Source organism: Mus caroli, chromosome 15 (assembly GCF_900094665.2).
Source record: "Mus caroli chromosome 15, CAROLI_EIJ_v1.1, whole genome shotgun sequence".
In the NCBI taxonomy this organism is placed as follows: Eukaryota; Metazoa; Chordata; class Mammalia; order Rodentia; family Muridae; genus Mus; species Mus caroli.
The window spans coordinates 52978532-53001805 of NC_034584.1; the positions used below are offsets into that span (position 1 = coordinate 52978532).

The 23274-nt window shown below is 47.3% G+C and overlaps 1 protein-coding gene across 10 annotated transcripts in view; it reads right to left on the reverse strand.

Moving 5' to 3' along the window:
- The window catches only part of Mtss1 (MTSS I-BAR domain containing 1), a 138664-nt gene that overhangs the window by 11552 nt on the left and 103838 nt on the right, over nucleotides 1-23274 (reverse strand). For 5 of the 10 annotated variants that reach the window (XM_029469535.1, XM_021182751.2, XM_021182746.2 and 2 more), the window contains exons 4-10: nucleotides 19532-19616; nucleotides 18059-18150; nucleotides 17003-17077; nucleotides 12469-12480; nucleotides 3372-3529; nucleotides 2066-2173; nucleotides 520-617 (exon numbers count right to left, since the gene is read on the reverse strand). In XM_029469535.1, the coding sequence (XP_029325395.1) occupies nucleotides 520-617; nucleotides 2066-2173; nucleotides 3372-3529; nucleotides 12469-12480; nucleotides 17003-17077; nucleotides 18059-18150; nucleotides 19532-19616 (628 nt within the window). The remainder of the gene's footprint in view (nucleotides 1-519; nucleotides 618-2065; nucleotides 2174-3371; nucleotides 3530-12468; nucleotides 12481-17002; nucleotides 17078-18058; nucleotides 18151-19531; nucleotides 19617-23274) is intronic. The other 5 variants (XM_021182752.2, XM_021182753.2, XM_021182747.2 and 2 more) reach the window with 1 other exon arrangement.

Genomic DNA, 23274 nt, shown 5'->3' on the forward strand with positions numbered 1-23274 from the left:
AGCTGAGCCCCTGCTCCTTCCTCTCTGGGCTTCTTCACAGCCATCTGATTTCGCCACATCAAGTCAATGACTGGCGGCAGGGGTAGGGTGGGACCGAGGCAGGGAGCCGTATCAGGTGATGCTTGCAACTTTCAAGAACAGAGTAAACCTTTGCCCCTCCGCAGACCAAGAATAGCTGCCTCGTGAAACTACAAAATGGTCCTGTAGGGCCCAGGACTGTCCTAAATGCTTCTGTATTTCCACAAGGAACGGTGTGAGTAGGCATGAAAGATACAGCAAGGCCAAAGCCATTGTAGCTTCTGTTAGATCAACTTCTTAAAAAGGAAAGAAACAGTCTACCTTGGGCTCGGAACACTAGGGGTGGGGGTGACGGACAGAGACAGACTAAAGTGTGAGTACACTCTTCGCCTCACTATTTCCTATTTCAGACGGGCCCCTTTTGGACATTCAGCCTGGCTCCTCGTTGCACTCACATAAATACATCTTGGAAAGCATTAGGAGGCCCTGGGCTTCGCTTACCTGCAGACACTTGACTTTCTGGACATAGTTGTACTGGGAGAAGAAGGAGGCGTCTGATACGACCAACTATAGTCAGAACCTTTCAAGTCCAAAATCACCTGAAGGGACAGAGAGCACAGCTGTGTAAGGGACAGATGAGAGGGGCGTCATCCACACAGAGGCAGAATTAACAGAGAAGATGCCCATTTCAACTAAAGGGCCATAGTACCTATCCCTTCGTGGTCACAGTCCTTCAGAGACGAGCAAAAAGCTGGCGTTAACGGGGTGGGGGAGTTAGAAGAGGAAAGCCATGGAATACCAGGAGAAAGAGATAATTACAGTGATGGACTAACAACCCCTAAAAGCTATTTTTAACACGGGCTAAAAATCAGCAGCGTTTTCAGCCTGCAGCTCCGTAAAGACAATAATGGTTTTGGGGCTCGCTGGCTGCACCGTAACCACTTGATGTTCAGTAGACACTCGTGTCTTATTTGATCAGGCTAGAAGCACGAAAACCTCCCTAAGAGTGAGCCAAATCGTGTCACAATCATTTCTGTGTGTCTCCCTGGTGACAAAGAGCCATTGAGTGTAAGGTCCACCTCTTGCTCTCTTTTACAGGCACCCCACTCAAGTCTACTTACTGAGTGGACACATATTCGAGTTTAATACAAAAATCTCATAGACAGAAAACCACAAAGCTTCCAGATTTAGCTTCTCAGCTGACTGTCCAAGCAGACAGTAAGAACCGTCTGCAAAAGGCTCAAGCCAGCACGTGGCTAGTCAGCTGTTCCCCACTCGATACACTGTGATGGTCTGTATATGCTTGGCCCAGGGAGTGGCACTATTAGGAGGCGTGGCCTTGGAGTAGGTGTGTCACTGTGGGCATGGGCTTTAAGACCCTTGGCCCAGCTGCCTGGAAGCCAGTCTTCTAGAGGCCTTCAGATGAAGATGTAGAATTCTCTCAGCTCCTCCTGTACCATGCCTGCCTGGATGCTGCCATGTGCCCACCTTGATGATAGTGGACTGAACCTCTGAACCTGTAAGCCAGCCCCAATTAAATGATGGCCTTGTAAGAGTTGCCTTGGTCATGGTATTGTTCCTAGCACCCTAACTTAGACATATAGTATCAATATCACACACACACCAGAAGAGTAAAAGCATTTTAAAATACATCATCTTTTCCTCGGATGGGAAAGGTTCTCAAGAATGACTTGATTCGCTCCAGAGAGGGTTGCCGGCCATGACATCAGAGTGACATGGGGTTCTTTGATGGCTCTCGGCTCAGAGAAGATCTCCTGACTAAAATCCTAGTGTCACTGCTTACTAAAGTGGTGGCCTTGGCTAAGGGCCCTCACCTCTCAGTACCTCAGCGTCTTTCCCTATAATAGTGAAGAGGAATGACAATGGTGCACAAAGGATGGAAACACAGCATAACCCAGGGGCTGGCCACAACATGGTCACATCCGGGTGTAATTTCAGACACAATGGACGCCACAAGGGTGACCAGAGCCCTGAATTCTGTGTCTTTCTTAGACTGGTCCCTGACCACTCGGTCCGCAGTTCTTACCTGTTCACTTGAGGAGGGCAGCTTGTGAGGGTCCATGGTCAGGCTCTTCAGATCCTCCGATATGGTCTGAAGGTGGGTAATCTCTCCTAACATGGAAATCTCTTCCTCCTAAAGGGAAGCAATTTGTGTGTGTCATCATGTGGGTCCCCTCACTGTCTTGTTCCAACCACTTCTACCTGGGTCACTGCGTGACCTTTTCAACCTTTCATGAAAGGCATCCGAGATAGGGATCTAAGCTGAAGGTGACATATAGTTGTTCCTTTTTGGAAAGAGAAAGGGAAAAAGGGTCGTCATGGAGCGACCTGTGTGCTGGGGACGGTGGAGGGACACAGAGCACCCTAACAGTGCCTGGCACTTCCAGGCTTATTCAGTGCGATGGTCCACCTGGGGTCTTCCCAGGAACCGACATGACTTGGGGATATTTGAGTCCAGATCTTTATGACAGAACACGTGTGCTCGATAGAGCTAACTGTCCCCCTTTCTTGCCCCCTGCCCCACCTTAAGAGCTGGCAAGCGGGATGGAAACCAAGACCATGAACATTTCAGTCGCCTTCCCAAGTGCCAGTGGGAACGGAGGGCACTGGTACAGACAGAGCAACAACTCCAATCTGAGAATTCCGCTAGGGTGGAGAGAGCTGCCCCAGGAGCCTTCCTGTAGCGTCCAGAGTGGCTGCTGCAAACTCTGTTTACTGGAAAATTATGTGAGAGCGGATCCTGAGATGCTTCGGAGGGCTTAAGACACAGATGTGCGGGGGTCCCAGGCTTGGAGTCTGAGGTACGGTGGGCCTCAGAATGTTCCTATCTAGTTGACAGGTGCTGGCGTGGCCCTGGAACTCTTACCTTAAGATTCTTTTGTTTGGTTGGTTGATTTCTGAGGTAGGGGAAGAAAACAAGCCTCACTCTCCGTAGCTCTAGGTAGTCTAGAATTTACTGAGCAGCCGAGACTTGCCTAAAACTCACAGCGACCCTCTGGTATCAGCCTCCACGGTGCTGGGATTACAGGCTTGGGCCACCATGCCCAGATAGGGTACACTATAACTCAGTTATAAATAAATAAATAAATAAATGAATAAATAGGCAAGCAAGCCCAAATAGGATGAGCATTGCTATGAACTGCAGATAAGGTGTTGGCCACGTGGACATCAGCTCCTCGCTGAGAATCTAATGTGTGGACATGCTTCTGCCATCGAGATTCAAGATAGCAGCAGTAGGTGGCTGTCAGTAGGCTGGTGGATGTGTAAATCAAGAAGGAAAGCCCTCCCCACACTACATAGTTCAAGCCTTCCAGCGGTTTCCATCGACTTACGATCACTGGCCGCAGCATAGAGATGAAGGTGCAGAACCGGCCTCGTTCTTCGATGAGTGCCTTGCGCACAGCCTGCTTCTCCGTTTCCTCCAACAGGAGGTATTTATCGTTGACATCCTGGAGAGCGCTGTCCAACTGAGGCTGGATGTCGCCCCTCCCTGTGAACAGAACAAGGCTGTGCGGTCAGCTCGCTGAAATGCCAGCTCCGAGAACAAATTCCCTTCTCTGAAGTCCTCACTGGAGGCAAAGAACCCTTTGCCAGGACTTAAAAACATTACTCATCGCTCCCAAAAGACTGGATGCAGCTGATTTTCCTAGGAGCATTTATTTCCTGTTCCTAACATCTGAAGGGCGTATTTATTTATCTGGCTGATTTGCCAGCGAGGAGCATCTCCTGGGATGGCTTCCTAGCTTGCATGCCTTGTGCGAGCCTGCAGACCCCTGTGCCAGCAAACCTCGGGTCACACAGTGACAGCATTCCTTTCTTTGGTTCATCTGGAAGCGTCTGTGGATGGGGAGCAAGGTGAGAGGCTAGGGACGCTTCCAAAAATGCATACAAGCTGGCTGTGTCAGGTCCACCTCAGTCAAAGAGCCTTTGTTTAGGCACAAGTTTCAGTCCCTGAAGACAAAGGTAGGTTATTCAGCTCCTAGTCCTCCGACCTGGGAATCGTTGGCACTTAGTCTAACTCCCTAATGGAGGACTCCAATGCCCTTCCTGCAGAAGGAGCCTGGAAACCAGATGTCTATAGTTAGGTCTTTGTTGAAGAACAAACCTACACTGAGTGGAGCCATATTATCTACTTATCTGGCCACACCAGATTCTAGTTATCCAAACATTTTACTGTTTCCAGTAATCAGTTAAGCAACTTTAGAACAGGGAGAGCTGTCTGTGTAAATAAAGTTTTATTAGAACACAGTCACACACACTCATTTACATATATGTCCAGGGACCAGGAATATTTAACCTTTTGCAGAATTAGTCCGGTTGCACTAGTCTAGATCTGACCTGTTGCTGGGGACAGCAGGGTCACACCCAGGATACTAGCTCTTAAGCTTCTACCCTGGACCTTTGGCAAAGAGGCTTTACCTACATTCAAGCCAGAGAAAGAATTTCTAAACTCCTTCGGGGCGAGGCTTTAGCCTTTCGCTGAGATCCCTCGCAGTGTCTGCATGTGTACACAGCACGTGCTATGTAAGGACTTGCTTCGTCATTTTAAACACAGGCGGAACTGGAAGGGGTGCTAGGGTCTTCCTAACTGTTCGCATTGAAGAGGTCAAAGCTTAAGAAGTTGAAGGATTCATCCTTCAGGGCTAAGGCCCAGACAGCCTGACTCCCTGAGCCCTTGACCTATCTTCTCTGTCCACTGTCTCAGTGAATGACGAATTCAGTTGCCATTCAGGAAACTGTTAGATCAATCGCCATAGCTGTCCCCTTACAAACCACATGTAAGTTAGTAAATGTAACCCATCGTTGGGTGCAAGGACTGGCCAGGCCCGGAAGGCCTGCCGTGGCTATAGGATATACCCTGTACTTTCTCTCAAACGCAGATGAGAATGTTGAATCTGAATGGAAAGTCTTTTTTTTTTTTTTTTTGGTTTTCCGAGACAGGGTTTCTCTGTATAGCCCTGGCTGTCCTGGAACTCACTCTGTAGACCAGGCTGGCTTCGAACTCAGAAATCCGCCTGCCTCTGCCTCCCGAGTGCTGGGATTAAAGGTGTGCGCCACCACCGCCCGGCTGGAGAATCTTAATAGAACTTCATAAAACTCTATAGACTTAATCAAAAGTCCGAGAGAAGAGTGGCCGTGTTTTAGTTAAGAAAGAGCCATTTGTAATTAGTGCATAATAGGAAAAATCATATACAGCCAAAACCCACCCTTGAAAATACTTTAATAAGCTCAGAATACACAGTTTTAGACATAAATAACCTTCGCTAGCTCAAGAAAGCACGTAACATACGGTATATATAACACAGAGCATCTAAGAATGTCAGTGGCTGCCCCCAGCAGTCACCCACTTCCTGAGAAAGTTCCAATATTCTCGGGGTGACCCGCTCACCCAGTCTTCCACTACCTGTCCCTCCAGAGAATCCTCTCCCTTCACTCAGCACGGGGTGGGGAGGGGGACCAGGCATCCAAACAACCTGCCGAACCTCACCCACTGCGTTCCCATGTAGTTAGACAAAGAACAGTGAAGCCAGGCTCCCATCCTCCCCTGGGATGGTCCACGGAAACCTCTGCCCCTCATGGATGTCTACCCTGCTGGGGCCAAAGTCGAGCTAAGAAAGCAGGAACCATCAGAGCTCTGACAAATACAGATTTCCTCCACTCATGGTGAAATGCTGACTCATGCAGTCAAGCCCATGCCTACTGAATATGTCCACCATACCACCCACTGAGAGCCAAGCTCAGAAGCCTGTGGACACCTGTCATCCCCCCCCCCCCCCCCCCCCCCCCCCTAGGCTGTAGGACAACGTGGCCCAGCACAGAGATGACAGGGCCTTCCCTTTGTTGCTCAGTCTCTTCTACACTGTCTTAACATCAAAACACACCAGACCAGACCGTTCATAACTTGGGCGTTGGTTGGGGAGCCGGGTTGGGATGGGGGTGGAAGGAGGTGGGGCATGCTGGAAGAGAAAGCAGATCTATGTATGAGTTTTTAACAAAACATACTTGGATATGTTTTGATTACAGAAAAATTCTATTTTTACTTTTTAAGGGATTTATTTTAATCGTATGTATATGAGAATTTTGCCTGTATGTTATGTGTGTGTGCCATTTGAATGGGCACATGTAGTACCCATTCAAGACAGAAGGGGGCGTCAACTGGAACTGGAACTGAAGTGCTGTTGATGTGAGCTGCCTTATGGGTTCTGGGAACAGAACCTGGACCCTATGCAAGACCCATCTCTCTAGCTTCTATAGAAGAAAAACGTTAAAATAACAAGACTAGGGACGAGGAGATGGCTCAGTAAAGTCACATAAGCAAGATTGGAGTTCTCATCCCCAATATGTCACTTAAGTGCTGGGTGGGCAGAGCAGTCCACCTCTAGTCCCAGCCTCAGAAGGTGGAGACAGGATCCCGAGCCAGCTGCCCAGTGAGACCAACCATACAGACGAGCTCTGGGTTTGACTGAGGGGCCCTACTTCAAAAGAGTATGGTGGGAAAGCGATCAGAAAGACTCCCAGTGCCAACTTCTAGCTTGTACATACACATGTGCCTGTACACATGCATGCATATATGTACAACGCACACGCACAAACACACACACACAAAGAAAAAAGTCTGTAATTGTAAAACTGCATATTTTTCTTCGTGTCACAAGTTTTAACATGTGTCTAATTGTAATTTGTTCCAGATGTGATGGCACAGACCTGCAATCCTAGCATTCAGAAAGGCGGAAGAATAGTGAGTTCAAGGCCAACCTGGTGTGTTGGCTATTAGTCCTGGTTGTCAACTTGATTACATCTGGCATGAACTACAATCGAGAAATGGAGAGCACGCCTGAGATCCAGACCTTGAGGCTGGAAGACCTAGGCTTCTGACCTGGATATCTTAACATGGGATGACACAGGGTTTTGATCCACATCTTGAGGCATAGTGGCCATGAAAAGCTTAGACCTAGGCAAGGTAGTACACGCCTTTAATCTCAGGAGACTGAGGCAAGCAGGTCCCTGAGTTCAAGGCCAGCCTGGGACAGAGCAACTACTATATTCTTGAATTTCCCATTCATAGCTATCCATTGTTGGACTGCAGACTGTAAGTTGTTACAGTAAATTCCCTAAATATATAGAGGTATTCGTAAGTTCTGTGACTCTAGAGAACCCTGACTAATACACTGGGTTATAGACTAAGACACTGTCTCAAAAACAAAAAATGGACAAAATAAATGCTTTAAAAATAATAAGAAAGCAAAATGAGTGTATGATCAAATTGGTTTTATATATGTATAACTCTGTGATTATAGTGAACTTATTTTAAATATGATATTATGTTAATTAGAGGGCTTTAAAATTACAGCATTCTAAAATAAGTATAAGCTGTAAAGATTGCTCTAATTATGGTTATAGTGGAAATTTTTTTCTTTTTAGGATATATCAAACCAAAGCACAATGATTATTTTTTAAATTCTCTAACATACTATGCAATTAAATTTATTTTACACATACAGTATATATATATATATATATATATATATATATACACACACATACATATATATACATATATATGTGTGTGTGAGAGAGAGTGTATGTATGTATACATACATATGTGTATATATATATTAAACATTTATATATATATACATGCATATGTATATATATATTAAACATTTATATATAAAACATACTTTATATGATATATAAAACATTTGGATAGAGATATAGATATACAGCATTCATGGGGGGTGAGTTATTATGTGTGTGAGTGTTCTGTCCACATGTCTGTCTGTGCCCCATTTGCATGCAGTGCCTGCAGAGGCCAGAAGAGGACACTGGAAATCCTGGAGCTGGAGTCACAGAAGGCTGTGAGCTGCCACGTGGGTGCTGGGAATTGGATGTAAGTCCTCTCAACTGCCATGTCACCTCTCTGGCCCCAAGGCACTGCCCACTCTCTCTCCCACCCAAACTCCATCCCCTTGTCTCACTCCTGCTACCCCAACCCTGGCTGAGCCACCAAGATCTCTGACATAGACAGCTGCAACAGCTTCTGTAGTCTCTCCAGTGCCCCTGGAGCCGGCCCCACCCAGAACAGCCTGAGCTGCCTTTCCTGAGGCAGATACCACCACTTTTTCTCAGTAGCTCCGGCTGTTCTCAAGAAAAGCCCAACACCAAATGTCCCAGATCCTAAACAAAGCTGGTCTTTGCAAGGCTGGAAAGGGTCACTTCTGTCCATCCGCTCAGAGGCTCGGCCTTCTCCTGACACTCTTTCCTGACATCTCCCAGAGCTGGGCAGACTTCCCCTTCCTCATCTGCTTAGCAGGGGTTCTCTCTGTATCCCTAGATAACTCTCTCCAGTCTCCAGGCACTGTCCCCATGGGTTCTTTTTTACCTCAGAAGTTCTTGATCCTTGTCCCTCACCGTGGCGCTCTCCGTCAGTTTCCTGTCTTACCTTCCCTTAGTTATTTATTGTCTTGAGCTCAGTCTACTCTGCTGGCCGCAGAACCCCACCAAGGGCAGAAACTGCATGGTTTTGCCAGTTGTAGTGTCTCATTTTGTACACTTGCCTGGAAGCCTCCGGTCAAAATACCTCCAAAGGAATGAGATGCCGACATAACAACTTCATTCAGTTTACTCAAGTAGCTCCACCATAGATGGCCTAAGAGCCAGGAAATTCTAGGACCAAGCAGCAGCCAAACTGGAGAGCTCCAATGTGTCAGATGGCTTTCCAGACGAAACTCCTGAACAAAGGACTAACTGCAGTCGGCCTTTTCCGAAAGCCCCGACACACACACACACACACACACACACACACCCTCCCTGCTCAGAGCCCCGACCTCCTCCAGTTTCCAGGTCTTGATTTTACTCACACAAGGGAATTCTGAACACTCCTCAGAAACCCCCTAGGAGTCCTCTGTGGGAAATCACGACTACTTTCTGCAGAAAACACTCCTGGGCTAGCACACTCTAATAAGCGGAAGGCACATCATGGGCCAAAGGAGGAAGGCTCAGACACTGAGATTCTGATGAAGCAGGGAGAATTTACAAAGCTTTATGGAAATACCAACATTTACAATGTATTCCCCTTCTTTAGTAAACACGGATGACAGGGATTAGTAGCTTTTCCAAGGGGAAAATGAAACAAAGTGTCTTACACAGGACTGGAACTACCAGTGCTGAGCTACCAACAACATGGCAGGGCTGTCTGTCTGTCTGTCTTCTGACCACAGATCCACAGTTCTTCAACAAAGCAGCTAGATCAAAAGCTAGCTGGTGATGGGTTACCTGGTACTTCCTACGCCTCACGCTGCAGCTGACAACAGACACAGGATTTATAAGAGGCCTTGAAGAATAACCCAAGCCAAATGAGTTGCTGGGGAAATGGCCAAGAGCCTTTCTTTTTTCTGAGACCGATGCTGAAGAAGCCACCAGAATCCTACCAAAAATACTTTCCTTCCACCCCGACACACATCAACACTGACCCTGGTCCCTACCCCCCACATTTCTACCCCTCACAAATCAGACCTCAGCTCACAGCCCACAATGGCCTCAGACGGTCCTTTTCCTCTCTTGCAGTGGTCCAGAAAAATCCTGGTACATCTAAGAACCGGCAGCAATAAAATACAGGATATAAACACTGGCACGTGGGGCACAAATGATGTCACAGAAGACACAAATATTGAACTGAACATACAAGGTGACAATGGGAACTTACATTTCAAAAGAAATCCATCCTTACCATCCCACACAAAGTCACCATCTAAACCCAATGCTCGTAACATGTTTGATGACTGCCCAAAGAAAACGTGCCTAAAAACAAGAAGGGATGCTATATGGAGGGCCCACAACAGAATCTAGCAGTCATCAGATCAAACCCTTCTATGTAATAAGACAGTAGCTAAACTATCTCTTTCTGAGTCTTCATACTGAAGGCTTCTGGGTCATCTAAGACTAATGGTTGCTTTTCTCCTTTTTAATCTGTAGTTATGTCATAGGGCACCAACTGGCCAGCTATCTTAACTCCTGATCCATCCACCCCACCTCCCAAGTGCTGCAAACACAAGTGTGCACCACCATGCCACCCACCCCAGAACAGCATAGCTAGGCCATAGTGGTTGATACCTACCAGACACCCATTAGGTATAAAGGAATAGCAAGGGAACGTGCACTGAGCCCAGCTTTCAGCTCCAGACTCCCCTGTGCCCGCCCGACCACCTCATCCTTGTGAGCACTCACAGCTCACCCACCCACCCATCCTCCTCCTCAGTTCCACCGTCACGGGCTTGCTCCATGCTGCTCCGTCTTCCCGAAAGCCCAGACAATTCCTTCTCCACACACACAGACACCTCCTCCCCAGCGAACTGGACCACTGAGATCAGTCTGTAGGATGTTTCATCGCTGCGGTTTCTTAGAGACTAACACATACTCAACTTGGTATTCACGGCAGTTCCTAGCACGGAGCTTCGGACACCCTTGGAGTTTCCTGAATGGCAGGTGAGGTGGGGAATGGGGTGTGGGAAGGAGGGCGTAAACTCAGACTGAGGGGCTGACTGCCAGACAATGCAGCTACTGCCTTAGAAGCCTGGAGCACTCAGCTCTAACCCTGACCTCAGAAAGGAGAGGCTGGAAGATAACTTCAGCCAACAATGCTCAATCCCGAGTTTCCCCAAACCTCCACAAACCCTCGGAAGTGTCTTGGCGTGTGAATGTATTGAGAAGCTAGGAGGAGACAACCCAGAGGCCTTGTGTCTACTCTCTTACCAACCCCACCCCCTTTATCCCCTTCACCTAGGCTGCTCATCTGCCCCAGGCATAGTGTTTCTCTGTGGGTTAAGTGCCCCATTCAGAAGTCATTCGATCTTCCTTGTCTCTATCCCCACAGACACTGTGACTGATACACACAGCTCTGTGGCTTTGCCTAGGGACCTGCCTGCACAAGATAGGGGACGAACAGGGCTGCAGAGAATGTCCCCCAACTACGCCAGCAGAATCTGAGAACACAAAGCCAGAAGGGCGTGCGGTTTTCATTCATCCCAAACTTACCTTCTATCAATTTGAACAAATAAAATGCAGTTTGCCCCATGCACTGATCACACCTTGATGGCCAATCAAGAGATCCATAGCTATGATTCAGTTTACGGGAAATACCCAGAAGCGGTGACCCCAAAGTCTAAAAGCAGGAGAGTGCATGTCGGGAACTGGGAAGGCAGAGATGGGTGGCGGAGAGGTGACAATGAAAAGGCATGAGGTGTCTGTGGGACGGATAAGACTGTCCTGAAGTTAGATAGTGGGGTTGGCTGCACAGCACCGTGAATATTAAAGCTACCGAGAGATAATCTAAAATGATAACTACAGTACATACATTTTTATTATAAACCAAAAATTTGGCTGTGCCACGCCTTTCTTCTTTCCAAAGGCTAACTAAAAATCTGTTTACTGTATGATTTCAAAGTCGTAAGACTGAGGCCAGGGAGGGGTTATCTCTTTTTCAATTAGGAAATGACTGACCCAACCATCCCATAAGGTAACAGAGGCAAGACAGTGTCCTCAACAAGAGCCAGCCATCAAGGCCCACCTGTCAAAGGAGGCCCCCGAGGATGGAGATTGTCGATGACAGAATCTTGGGAGCTCAGAGAACAGTAGGATGCCCGGCAAGAGAGCCACAAGGACAGGGCGTGTTTCCAAGATGGAACCCAAAGCGACTGGCAGTTAAGTCTTAGGATCACCCACGGTAAGGCTCACGTTCGACCAAGACAATCACTTTGAGAATTGAACTTAAAGATATGGAGGCTTAGAAAGAAGCACTTCGCTAACTGCCAAAGCAAGAAAATACTTCTGCTTTTGTTCTTGCTGTTGAGATGACTGGTTTTAACAAGAGCCATAGTGTGTGTGCAGACAAAGACAGAAGCTTAATGATACCAAATCTGACTTAAGAATCCACCTGCGGTGGTATTTAGTGTCACGTTTGTTTTACATATGGAATCAACAAGTATGTTTGTATCTACTCAGGTATGTATGCATAGATACAGAAATATACTGACTTCCTGTGCAAGCGTGCATTTAAAGCACGTGTTAGTTCCTTTTTCTGAGAACCTAATACTGACTTATGAACACACATCACCTCACAGAATGTGGTGCAGACAGTGTCAGTGGCCAATTGCCTGAGCAAGAAAATGATTAAAGTATACATGCACACAACACAGACACAGACACAGACACACACACAGACACACACACACACACACACACAGACACACAGACACAGACACACACACACAATTTCCTTAAAGTTGTGGAAAAGTAAGCAGGCACAAGTGATTGTTCTGAGCCAGCAGGAAAATGTGGATTGCTAGCATAGGTCTGAACAACAAACAGCGAAGAGCCCACGGTAAAGAGGCCACAGTACCCAGCCCCTGGAGATTTGGGGTGTACACTTACCCTGAGCGTCCACTGGCAAGGGCGGGCGCACGGTGAGGAAGTGCAGGATACACATTTGTCACAGAAAGGAAAACAAAGTCAAACTGTTATCTGGGCTGTACCTGCCTTTTGCTCCTGTGTGACAGCCGCTGGCTGGCTGGCTGGCTTATGTTCCAGTGCTAAGCCCACATCCACGAGAAGGTCCACCTCCACGCTCCCACTTCCTGCCCGTCCAATACTACTTCCTTCTCGGTCATTCCTCCTCGCCTTTGTACTTGGTAATGTCCACCACTAGAGGATAAGGGTTTGCTAAAGAGGGAACAACACGAGCCCAGAAGAAGCCATTTAGGCAGGTGCCTTAGAGCAAGAAAACCTTTCCAGTACGATTTGTTCTAACTTGGGGGTGGAGGGATCTCTAGAGTTCTAACATCACAGTGGGATAAAAGGCAATAAAAAAATTAAGAAGCCTAAATTCTTAATTTAATAATAGCAAACATCCTACTGATGTGGAACTCTATGCGCACCCAACTTGCTCCTCACCATTTATAATCTTGGTTTTGCTGATACAACTGAACACACACACACACACACACACACAAAACTCGCCAATTTAAAGAGCTGGCAGCAGCATTTCAGCCCTTTTTTCCCCCTTCCCCAAGATAAGTTTCTGACGACCCTTTAGTGGTTTCAGATAGAAACTTCTGGACTCACCATAACTCAGTCTTTCATTTTACTTTTACTGTTTACAGTGCTGAGGACTGGACCCAGGGCCTTGTGTATACTAGCTAACTAACTGCTCTCCTACTGAGCTACATTCTCAAACTTATTTCTAATTTTTTTTATTTAATTTACCTTTTAAATTAAAAAAAAAAAAAGTGTGGATATAGCTAAGCTGCCAAAAACCTGCCTGCGTGTAGGTTTGACTCAGAACCACACAAACAAACACACACACACAAACACACACAGATGCACAAACATATAAACAATGATAATGTATGAAAGCTAGTCATGAGAAGTTAAGGATACTGGCTTCGCACAGTAACATGTCAGAAGCTTAAAGCACCCCGTTTCTGATCCTGTTACTTCACAGCTGGGATCCCAAAGACTTGAGCAAGAAGTATGTCCCAGTAACGCCACTCGGAGGTCAAGCCCCCTGGCCTAGCTCCACATCACCTCTCCAGCTGCCTCTGGCCTAGTCTCCTCTACTTTTTATGAATGCTGGCTCTGCCCTTTGCCCTTGACCCAGCACTTAGATCAGAACTTCTCTGAGGCGAGGGTCCAGCCACCTCTGTCTGGTCTCTGACTCCTAGCTTTGTGAGCACATAACAGGCTTGCCTTGAAGAATGAGAAAGCTTGGTACACTTATCCACAGATGGAGTGGATCCTGGGCCCATGTAAAACGATGCTGGAATATAAACCTAACAGGAGACGGACCACTTAGAGTGTTTGCGACAGAAATACTGGCATACTTTTAGATTACTAATCACCAAGCTCAACAGTAAAGAGAGAGTTGAATTTGTAAAACAATGTGGTAAACGATTATGTCTGCAGAGGAAGAAGTTAAGTTGTTTACAAGCCACACACACAGAAGTGTCTGCCTCTGCCAAAGACAGCTAGCTAGCGCCAGGCTGATCTGCACAAAGGCGTTTGAATTCTTCTATTGGAACGTGAGACGAATGACCAGATCGCAGATCCATCTCTGAAAAACAGGCAACAGAAAGCTGCCTGTCAGCACCCGAGAGCCCCCAAAGGGACCCTGGCTGCGTGAGTCAGGCTGGGATCTCACGGGGCACATAGACCCATGTGACATCCGTCTGCCTCAGCTCACTAATAGCTCACACACAGAGTCAGGCAGCATGTCACTTGAAATATGTGGGCAGTCTCAACTCAACCAAGTTTTCTATCAGAATGGGAAATTCCATCTCAGCAGAATCCCAAGTAACTCTCAGATTTCCCTTAAACAATGGCTCTTCCACCACGGTCTCTGGTCAGTCACCTGCTAGGTGAGCACCCCGAGATCCTGACTTTTAGTGATGACCCTAAGCCTTCTGGAAGGCTGCACTACCCCAATTATACAACAGTACATCTAAAAACACACTTAGGTGCGTTAGGGGGGAAAATGACAAAGAAATCAAACTTGTGTTTTGATTGTCCCTGTAACTAGATCACCCAGAATGCTGCCAGCGGCTGGACCAACTGAGGATCCCAGCACAGGATCTAGAAAGAGGGCATGGGTAGGACTTTAAAGGCAGTCCTTCAGAACCCCAGGATCACAGCCCTAGCTCTCAGCCTCAGGCCCAAATGCCCCAAGAAACCTCACCATCCGACGCCAATTATTCCCAAGCCCCAAGGCCGGGCGCATTTCATGTTTGGTGCATCCAGCATCCTGAGTCTCGAGTCATCCTCTGTAGCCTGGATGTGCAGCTCATTAGTGTCTAGGCAGCCTGCACCAGCAACCAGGCAGGTCTAATTGCCACAGCTTCCTTTAATGGAACACTGTGACCAAGCTATCAGGCTGCACCCTGAGGTCCAAATGCTGCTAATTGGACAGTGCCAGGGACTTTGAGAGGCAGGAGAAACCCTCTCACCTCAATGTAGGGCTTAGATAAAATGGATGGTCTCTATATCCAGGGACTTGAGGCCTCTGACAAGGGAACTCTATAAAGAGATGAGGGGAATCAGCTAGTTTCTCTTGTATCCTTTTCAATAGGCCCCCAAACCTTCTCTAAGCCTAAGAATCGCACCTAGACAGCCTCAAGCTGGTTATCATTCCTCTTTCAGAGCTGCCCAGATGTCAACCAGGTGGACAGTCTGCGCTTCCAGGGGGCCTCAGAGTGATGGACTATTGTAGACCCATGAAGATAATACAGGCTCTAAGCCCTATTACTTGTCAGATGCGAGCTCCCAGGTGCCCTCGTGAGAGAGAACGTGAAGTAGAGACACACAAGCCCCTCAACACATACCCCAGAGAGACTACAGCAGCCAAGAAGGGCAGAAGATATTCGTGTCTCTGAAAACGCTACTGTATTCACCTTGAAACAGCATAGGGTATTTTTGAGAATTGAAGGGAAGAGGCCAGTTTTTTTTGTTTTGTTTTGTTTTTTAAGTCAACGTCTACAAAGCTTTGTCTGCAGCCTCCATTATTCTCCACTGTCTTACCTCTTGAAGTGGGTTTGCTTTTCATTCCAAACAATCACTGCTTGTTGAGGGCGGGGCAAATTGGGGGGCTGGGGTTCTCTCCCTACAAAAGTTGCTTTGAACAACCCTTAAGCTCATTATCACCTGCTCATAGAGCAGCCTGTCAGAAAAACCCCGTTTTATCAGTTGAGATACAACAAATTAAAGGGGGCGGGCTGGAGAGCTGGCTCAATGGTTAAGAGCACTGACTGCTCTTCCAGAGGACCAGGGTTCAATCCCTAGCACCCACATGGTGGCTCACAACTGCCTGTAATTCCTGTTCCTGGGGACTCAATGCCTGCACACACGCATCCATGCAGTCAAAACATCAATATACATAAAATAAATATATATTTTCTAAAAGCTAACAAGAATTGCTGCTTTCTTCTACTCAAAGGAGATTTCCCTGTATTCTCAGACTCCAGGAAATGTTACTAACGCTTGCAATGTAGGTAGACGCAGCTAGCCCTTTTCTCTTTAAGCCCCATCCAATCTGGAGAGGCAAAGATGGCTCCTGAATGAGACAAATTCTTTGGCTTGTCACGAGGAACTAGAGACAGGGGTAGGGAGGAGACGGCTTCCACAGGACTGGTGTATCAATCTTTGGTGGTGAATCCTTGCATGCTATCCTCATGAACACATTAAAAAATACCCTAGGTGGCAAAGACTAAGCCTCTAGGCTCCACCCCAGTCACTGCTCACACACTCAGGAGACTGGATGTCAGAGACTACAGGCTGTAAGACAGGGGAAGAGGAGGACATCATTTCCTGACAGTGACGATAGAGAATCTGCATAACGACTCCTCTGCACCATCCCAGGGCTTCCATGAACTTTCTCTATTATTATTATTATAGAGTACAGTATGTGAGAGCCTGCCTGGTTTTGAAGACAGATGTGGGGTAAAGACAAAGATTTAACCAAGGGCTTAACACTCATCCAGGTCCTGCACTTTAAGAACTTAAGTGCAGCAACTGGAGATGGCTCAGCAGTTAGGCGCACTGGCTGCTCTCCCAGAGGTGCTGGGTTCAATTCCCAGCACTGACATGGCAGCTTACTGCAGCTTACTGCAGTCTATAACTGCAGTTCTGGGGGGGGGGGGGGGGGTTCTAATGCATTCTTCTGGTCTCCATGGATACCATGTATACACATGGTGCACAGATGTACATTGAAGGCAAGTCGCCAATACACATAAAATAATAAAGTACTCTTTAAAAAAAGAGGTCAAGTCCAGGTAGGTGGGGCTTGCTCCCATCCTTCCTCCAGGTCCTCGTTATCTAAGGCCCAGGGAGCACACAGCTCCGGGTTCAGAGACGTCACACATCTGCACACTTGCGCTTACTCTCCGAGTCACGACACTGACGCAGACCCTTCCGTTACCTTTTTTTGCCTTCTTCTGCAGCTTCAGTGTGTCAGAGGACTTCTTTTTTATCTCTTGGCGAGCTTTCTTATATTCTAAGAGAAAGCAGAATAATAAATAATTTTTCCACCCTGCTCAATCTTTATCCTAGAAAGCATACTCTCAGACACCCTGCCAACAGCCTGCTGCATATACACACATGATAAAAGTCACGGTGACATTTCACGACAAAGGAGCTGTTTACATGACAGACAGCTAAACACACCGAAGCTTTGCCCTGTTCTGCCGACACCAAGAAAATATGCCATTGGGGATTGTTTTAATTTAAAAAAAAAAAAAAATCACACCATATCCATTAGAGTTCTGGGAAGATCATCTTGCCAGTGTTACCTGCTTCCCCAAAGCACTGGGGATCCTGAGATGCGTTTACTGGCGGCATAGACAAACCAAGGCAAGAAGACGAGTTTGCCTAGAGCCCAATTCCATCCATTGGGAAGGACAGAAGTGTATGAGTACTGAGTGTGCATCAAGGGATTCTGTCTTATGTACAGAGCACAGGTCAAGTAGAAGCCTTCGCTGCTCTCTCCCTGTGATAGGGCTCAGAAAAAAAAAATGGCTCCTAAACAAGCTCTACATATCGCTTTCACATCCCCTTCGTAGTTAGCATTGCTGTGTATTTACTGAACTAATTAAACGTGAACTATCAATTCTTTCTCCATGTGTAGATAACAAATGAAACCATGGCTGAGCACGTGTGGTGAACCTCAGAAGAGGGCAAGCAACATGGCGTCTCACAACTGCAACTCCTCGGTGCATACAGCCTTTCTTATTTTACAACATTCTTTCATCAAAATGCTCCATGGAAGCTCGCTGAAGTTCTCCAGGAACCTGGCTCCTCGCACGAGGGAATGTGTGTCCGCTAGAGTCTCTCATCAACTAAGCATCCAAAGTCAAGGTGGATTCGTGGACTTGGAGCCACGCAGGGATAATAGGAATTAGGCAGTCGTGACTGCCAGGCCTGTGGCACCTGCCCCAGCAACACTCACAGCCACCGTGCTCCAGGGCCTGTACTGTACCTTTTGCGTGATCCTTGTCCAACTGGTTGGCCACTTTCTTCCATTCCTCCATTTGTTCTTGCAGTGGGTTTATCAGGCAATCGATCAAAGCACTTTTGCCAAAAGATAAAGAACAGGAGAGATTAAACAGGTCCTTCCTTCTTGTTCTCCAGATACACACTCCACCAATTCCGGCACTTCAGGGATAAAACAGAAGGGTCTACAGTTCAAGGCCAGCCTGGATCACCCGGCAAGACGTCCCAAAGGATTTACACTTATCGGTCAAGTCATACTTAAACCATTTCCTTGACAGAAGTAACAGTATCATAAGGAACCGCCACTGACTCAGAAGTGCCAGCCTCTGAATGAATGGCCTGGCTCTCAGGATACTTTTAATGACTAGTAGAAAGCTATAAATATAAGCTGGCTGTATATACCATTAATCCTAGAAACTGGGAAAACATAGGCAGATGGATCTCTGTGAAGTCCAGGCCAACCTGGTCCACACAGTGAGTTCTAAGCCAGCCAGAGATTATCTACTGAGACCCTGTCTCAAACTTAAAAAATAAAATACCACCACTCAGAAACAACATAAGCGTGCCAAGCTAGAGTGGCCTCGCCCCTTATCTACTCTGCTGTCTTCCAGCCCACATTAAAAGCCAGGTTACAGGAAGCTGGGGTCACCCCTCACGCCGCGCAATAGAAACCACCAAGAGACAGACACGTAGGAGCTTAACTTTTGTCTTCTAAAATTCAGAGAGTAGGGAAAACATTAATATCTTTTTTAAAGACTCCAGGGTGCTGCCGGGCACTCTGGACCTGAAGTTATAAAGACGAAGTAACTGGAAGAGACCAGGAACAGTCTCAAGCTGCAAGTGCCAGCTTCTAACTGATGGCAGGGAGGTGTTATCTGGGTGCACCCGTGTACGCTGGGCAGCCCCTCCAAGAGAGAATGGCGGAACAATTATGCTGATCTGCTTGGGACACGAGGGCCATCTGACTCCAAGTCACGGAGCCAGCTCTTGCCATTCCGCTGTATTCTGGGGGCCTAAAAGCTGGAAGAGGGCTCTGAGGTACCACTCCCTCTTGGGGGCTCTGTAATTAGCCTGGGGGACAGGGCAGTGGGGAAAGCGGATCTCATTCCTTCCAGAGGCTCCTGTGAGAAGGGAGCCTCAGCAGTGTGTAAATCTCCATGACTGGTGGGCAGTAAGGAGACCCGGGAGGGGCAGGTGAGGAATCTGAAGGCAAGGGCAGGCAGATGAGGAATCTGAAGGCAAGGGCAGGCTCCTGAGGGCAGGGGCTGGACTAATAGTTCTTCACTGAGACCCAGTACTGGAGCCATCCCTAGCACACAGCAGCTGACTGAGCAGCAGGGGAAAGAATGGGTTGTAAGGGCTTAAACACTACTGGGAGACTGGTGCTGTAAAGGGGAGCATGCCACATCACCGCGTTCCTAGCCTAACCCTCTGGGACAGGGCAGGAAATGCTCGTCACCTGGAGAACTGCCTCAGCTTGGCCTCGATGCTCCGGTGCCGCATGCACATTCTGGTGAGCGCTGAGCCGATCTCCCGGGTACCACCTGGAAAAGCAAAGGAGGCCCGGATGAGCAGGAGTCCAAGACCAAACACACCTTCATAACGTCGCCAACCTGAGATGCTGCCTTCAGAACTTCTCGTTGCACATGTGTGCATATACAAACACACATGTGTAAATCTATGTCATGTGGTATATTTACTACAGTCCTATGTAATGTTTCCTATTCTGAGAGTCTCCGTTCATTTTGTACTTTTGGTTGTGAGTCAGAAATCAAGGCCAGTGGCCTGAATTCAACACATGGTGGAGGGAAAGGACTCCTGGAGACTGTTGTCTAACGCACACGCATGCACGCACATACGCACAATTATTGTTCACGAAAGAACCAAAAATCCCTGACCCCACCCCACCCCATCTGCCCAAACGACCCTCAAAGCTATTTTGGAAGAGCTAAGGACTCTGGTTCATTATTTCAGGGTCAGTGCAATTATAGGGTAGTATAAAGTCATGGTATATTTTCTCATTGGACACTGGTGACCAAGATCTTAGAGTTCCACACGTGTGGGAGGGAGCTAAGGCATGTTTTAATTTTCCCAAGATTCTCGGCATGCCTTCCCATCGGGCACCCTTCCCAAGATTAGTTTTTAAGGCCTTCTGTCCCTCCCCGCTTCTGGAAAAATTCTTGAATCAGAATCTATTGGGATGTGTGGAGAATGGATTATAACCTCAGATCAGAATTGCATAAGGACCCTGGAAGGCACAGTCAAATGATGTTAGGAAAACACACAGGCAAAGCTTGTGAAACTGGGTAAGTGTCAAATAAAACACTATTCTCTGACCAACAACAGAAAGCCACAGGAACTTAGGACAGGATTAACCAAATCACCAGGGAGGGGAAATCACTCTTATGAAAATCCATGACGTTACATGTGTACACCCATGACATGACACGTGTTACATGCTGTTCTATCCTCTCTACAGAAATGTTTGTCTGTTGGTTCAGCCCCCCTCGGTTTCCATTTTATTCTGCAAGCTCTGAGCTCGAGACGAGCAAATGACGGTAAATTAGTGACTACTAAGTAGTAGTAGTTCAGCTGAGCACGGCGGCGGCACAAGTCATTCACTCACAGAGCCTGGGAGGCAGAGGCAAGGGGTTCAAAGCCACCACAGCCACTGTGAGTTCAAAGCCAGCTGGGGCTAACCAAATCTGAATGAATGCATGCATGAATGAATGAATGAATGGGTAGCATTTCCACTTGGGAGGCAGAAGGCAGCAGATCCTGTGAGCTGTAGGCCAGCCTGGTCTACACAGCAAGCTCTGAACTTGCCAGGAAGACATAGTGAGACACTGTTTTCTCTCTCTCTCTCTCTCTCTCTCTCTCTCTCTCTCTCTCTCTCTCNCACACACACACACACACACACACACACACACACACACGAGGCTACATTTTCAGGGAGCTCACCCAGTCCATTCAGTCAGCAACATGTAGGTCTGGGCCCACACAGGGTCAGTAGCAGGACCCCCCCATCCAATACTCAGACTTGAGTACTGAAAATTACCTCCAGATTTCCCCAGAAGAATAAAACTCACACTTTCCTGCTAACCGTTGCTGTAAAAGCTGCAGCAAAAAAAACACCCAAATGTGATCCCAAGGCTGGTCTGGCATCTAACTGGTGCCTTGGGTTGCTGAGGATGGAGGCCGGTCAGGAAAGTGCTTGCCTAGCATGTTATGACGCATTTGGGCGCCATGAAACGACCATAGTAGCACACACCTATAATCCTCACACTCAAGAGATAGATGCTAGAGAGTCAAAAATTCAGTCTTCTTCAACTATATAGCAAGTTCAAATCCAGTGTCGGATACATTCAACCCGTCACCCACCCCCACCCCACCCTACCACACCCCCGGGGAAAAAAACAGACAAAAACAAACAAACCAAAAACCAAAAAACACCTGGCATTCTACAAAGTGTTTGTGCCTTCCCAGGGATTACCACGAGAGGGCGCTATTCTCACATGCTCCAGCTGTCTTCCCATCTGCCTGTTTTTAGCGCTTTTATTCCTTGTGAACAAAGGTGAGGAATGAAGACCGCTTTATCCCCCGGGAAAAGATCTCTTTTTCCCTGCTCCTTCATTTGATTAAAAGTTAATAACGTGGCTACACAGGATATTGGCCTGCTTATTCCCCGCTGCAAGGAAGGCAGACTAAGGCTTTTTCCTGGGGGGAAATCAGCAGCTATCAAGAAATGCCCTAAAAATAGCATCCTCTCCTGGATCCAGCAACTCGTATACTAAGAACTTAATCTGAGGAAATAATGAAGAAAAACGGCGAATCCTTACCTGGGAGGACAGTGATGGAAATGTTTACCACCTCAAAAATCCCATAATAATCATCTAGTTAAATGAACCGTGGGGCACAGACACCCAACCAAATAGGATACAGCTATTTAAAAATAGAATTATGTGTCACTTGGGTGCTGCTTAGAGCGTCTAAGTCCTTTTCACATATTAAATCAGTCAGTCCTCACAATATCCTCAGTTGTGTTGACAACGCTGCGGTGCCCATTTCGGAGATGGGAGAAGTGCTTTAAACAATCTGCCCAAGGTTACAGGATTAGTTAATGCCACTCAAGCGGGAGGAATCGTCCGGGTATGCGCATTCAGCTGTAGTCAGCTATGTGATACTTCAGATAGACAACAACCAAAAAGACGGCGGGGCCCAGAGGACGCCCGATGTCCTCGTCTAACAGCTACTGTGGGGGTGGCGTTTGTTCAGCCGGCTCTGAGAGTTTGATTCTTGAGGCTAGAAGTCTACGAGGGGCTGAACGGGAGTGCAGAGAGCCAGGTGGTGTGACTCTCTTCCTCAGGGCCAACCGCCACTTCCGTGTCCTTGAGGCGGGATGAGGGGCTGGAAAGGGCCGTGCTGACAGCCAGGCCCTGCACTCCATTTTTTCCGTTTTTTTCTGTCCTACTATTTCAGTGCCTAACAGAAGCAATCAAGCTATGGGCCGATTCCACAAAGTTTCTGAACGTTCACGCCTGTGCCCACCACTGTGCCTCAGCACAGGGAGCCACAGAGAGGACAGGAAATGAAGAGACATCAAGAAAACTTCCTACCAGCAGTATCTGTGTAACTGGCACAGGGGCAGGAGGCAGAGGACATTCCCTGTGGACCCCATAACCCAGTGTTGCTGATCCTGGCAGGTATGGGTCACCCTAAAAATAGACCTTTCTGTTCAAGTGCTTAGCAACAGCGGATGCTTTCCTGACCTCAGCAGGTTTGAATTGGAGGAAACTGGCTGTAGCTACAGAGTCAGGGGAGACATCTGGAAGAGGGCCGACCTGACAATGGGAGTATTTATGGCATCACAAATGGCTGGCTTAGACACCTGGCTACCCTGCAAGGGTGGACAAGACCTTACTTCTTGAATGAGGGAATATTTATTATTTGGAGGCTGGACCAACAATTCATTTGTTTGTTTCCCTTTATTCCTTAGGGATACGTGTGTGAACACAAGAGACTAGCATTAAATATCTTTCTCAATTTGTTTTCTGTATTATTTTTAAAAATTTTTTGACATAAGGTCTCTCACTGAACCAGGAGGCTGACCAGTGAGCTCCTTGTCCTCAGAGGGGATTAAAAGCACGTGCCACCACACCCACAACAGGACCAAGGCACACTCACACATATGTACTTAAACAC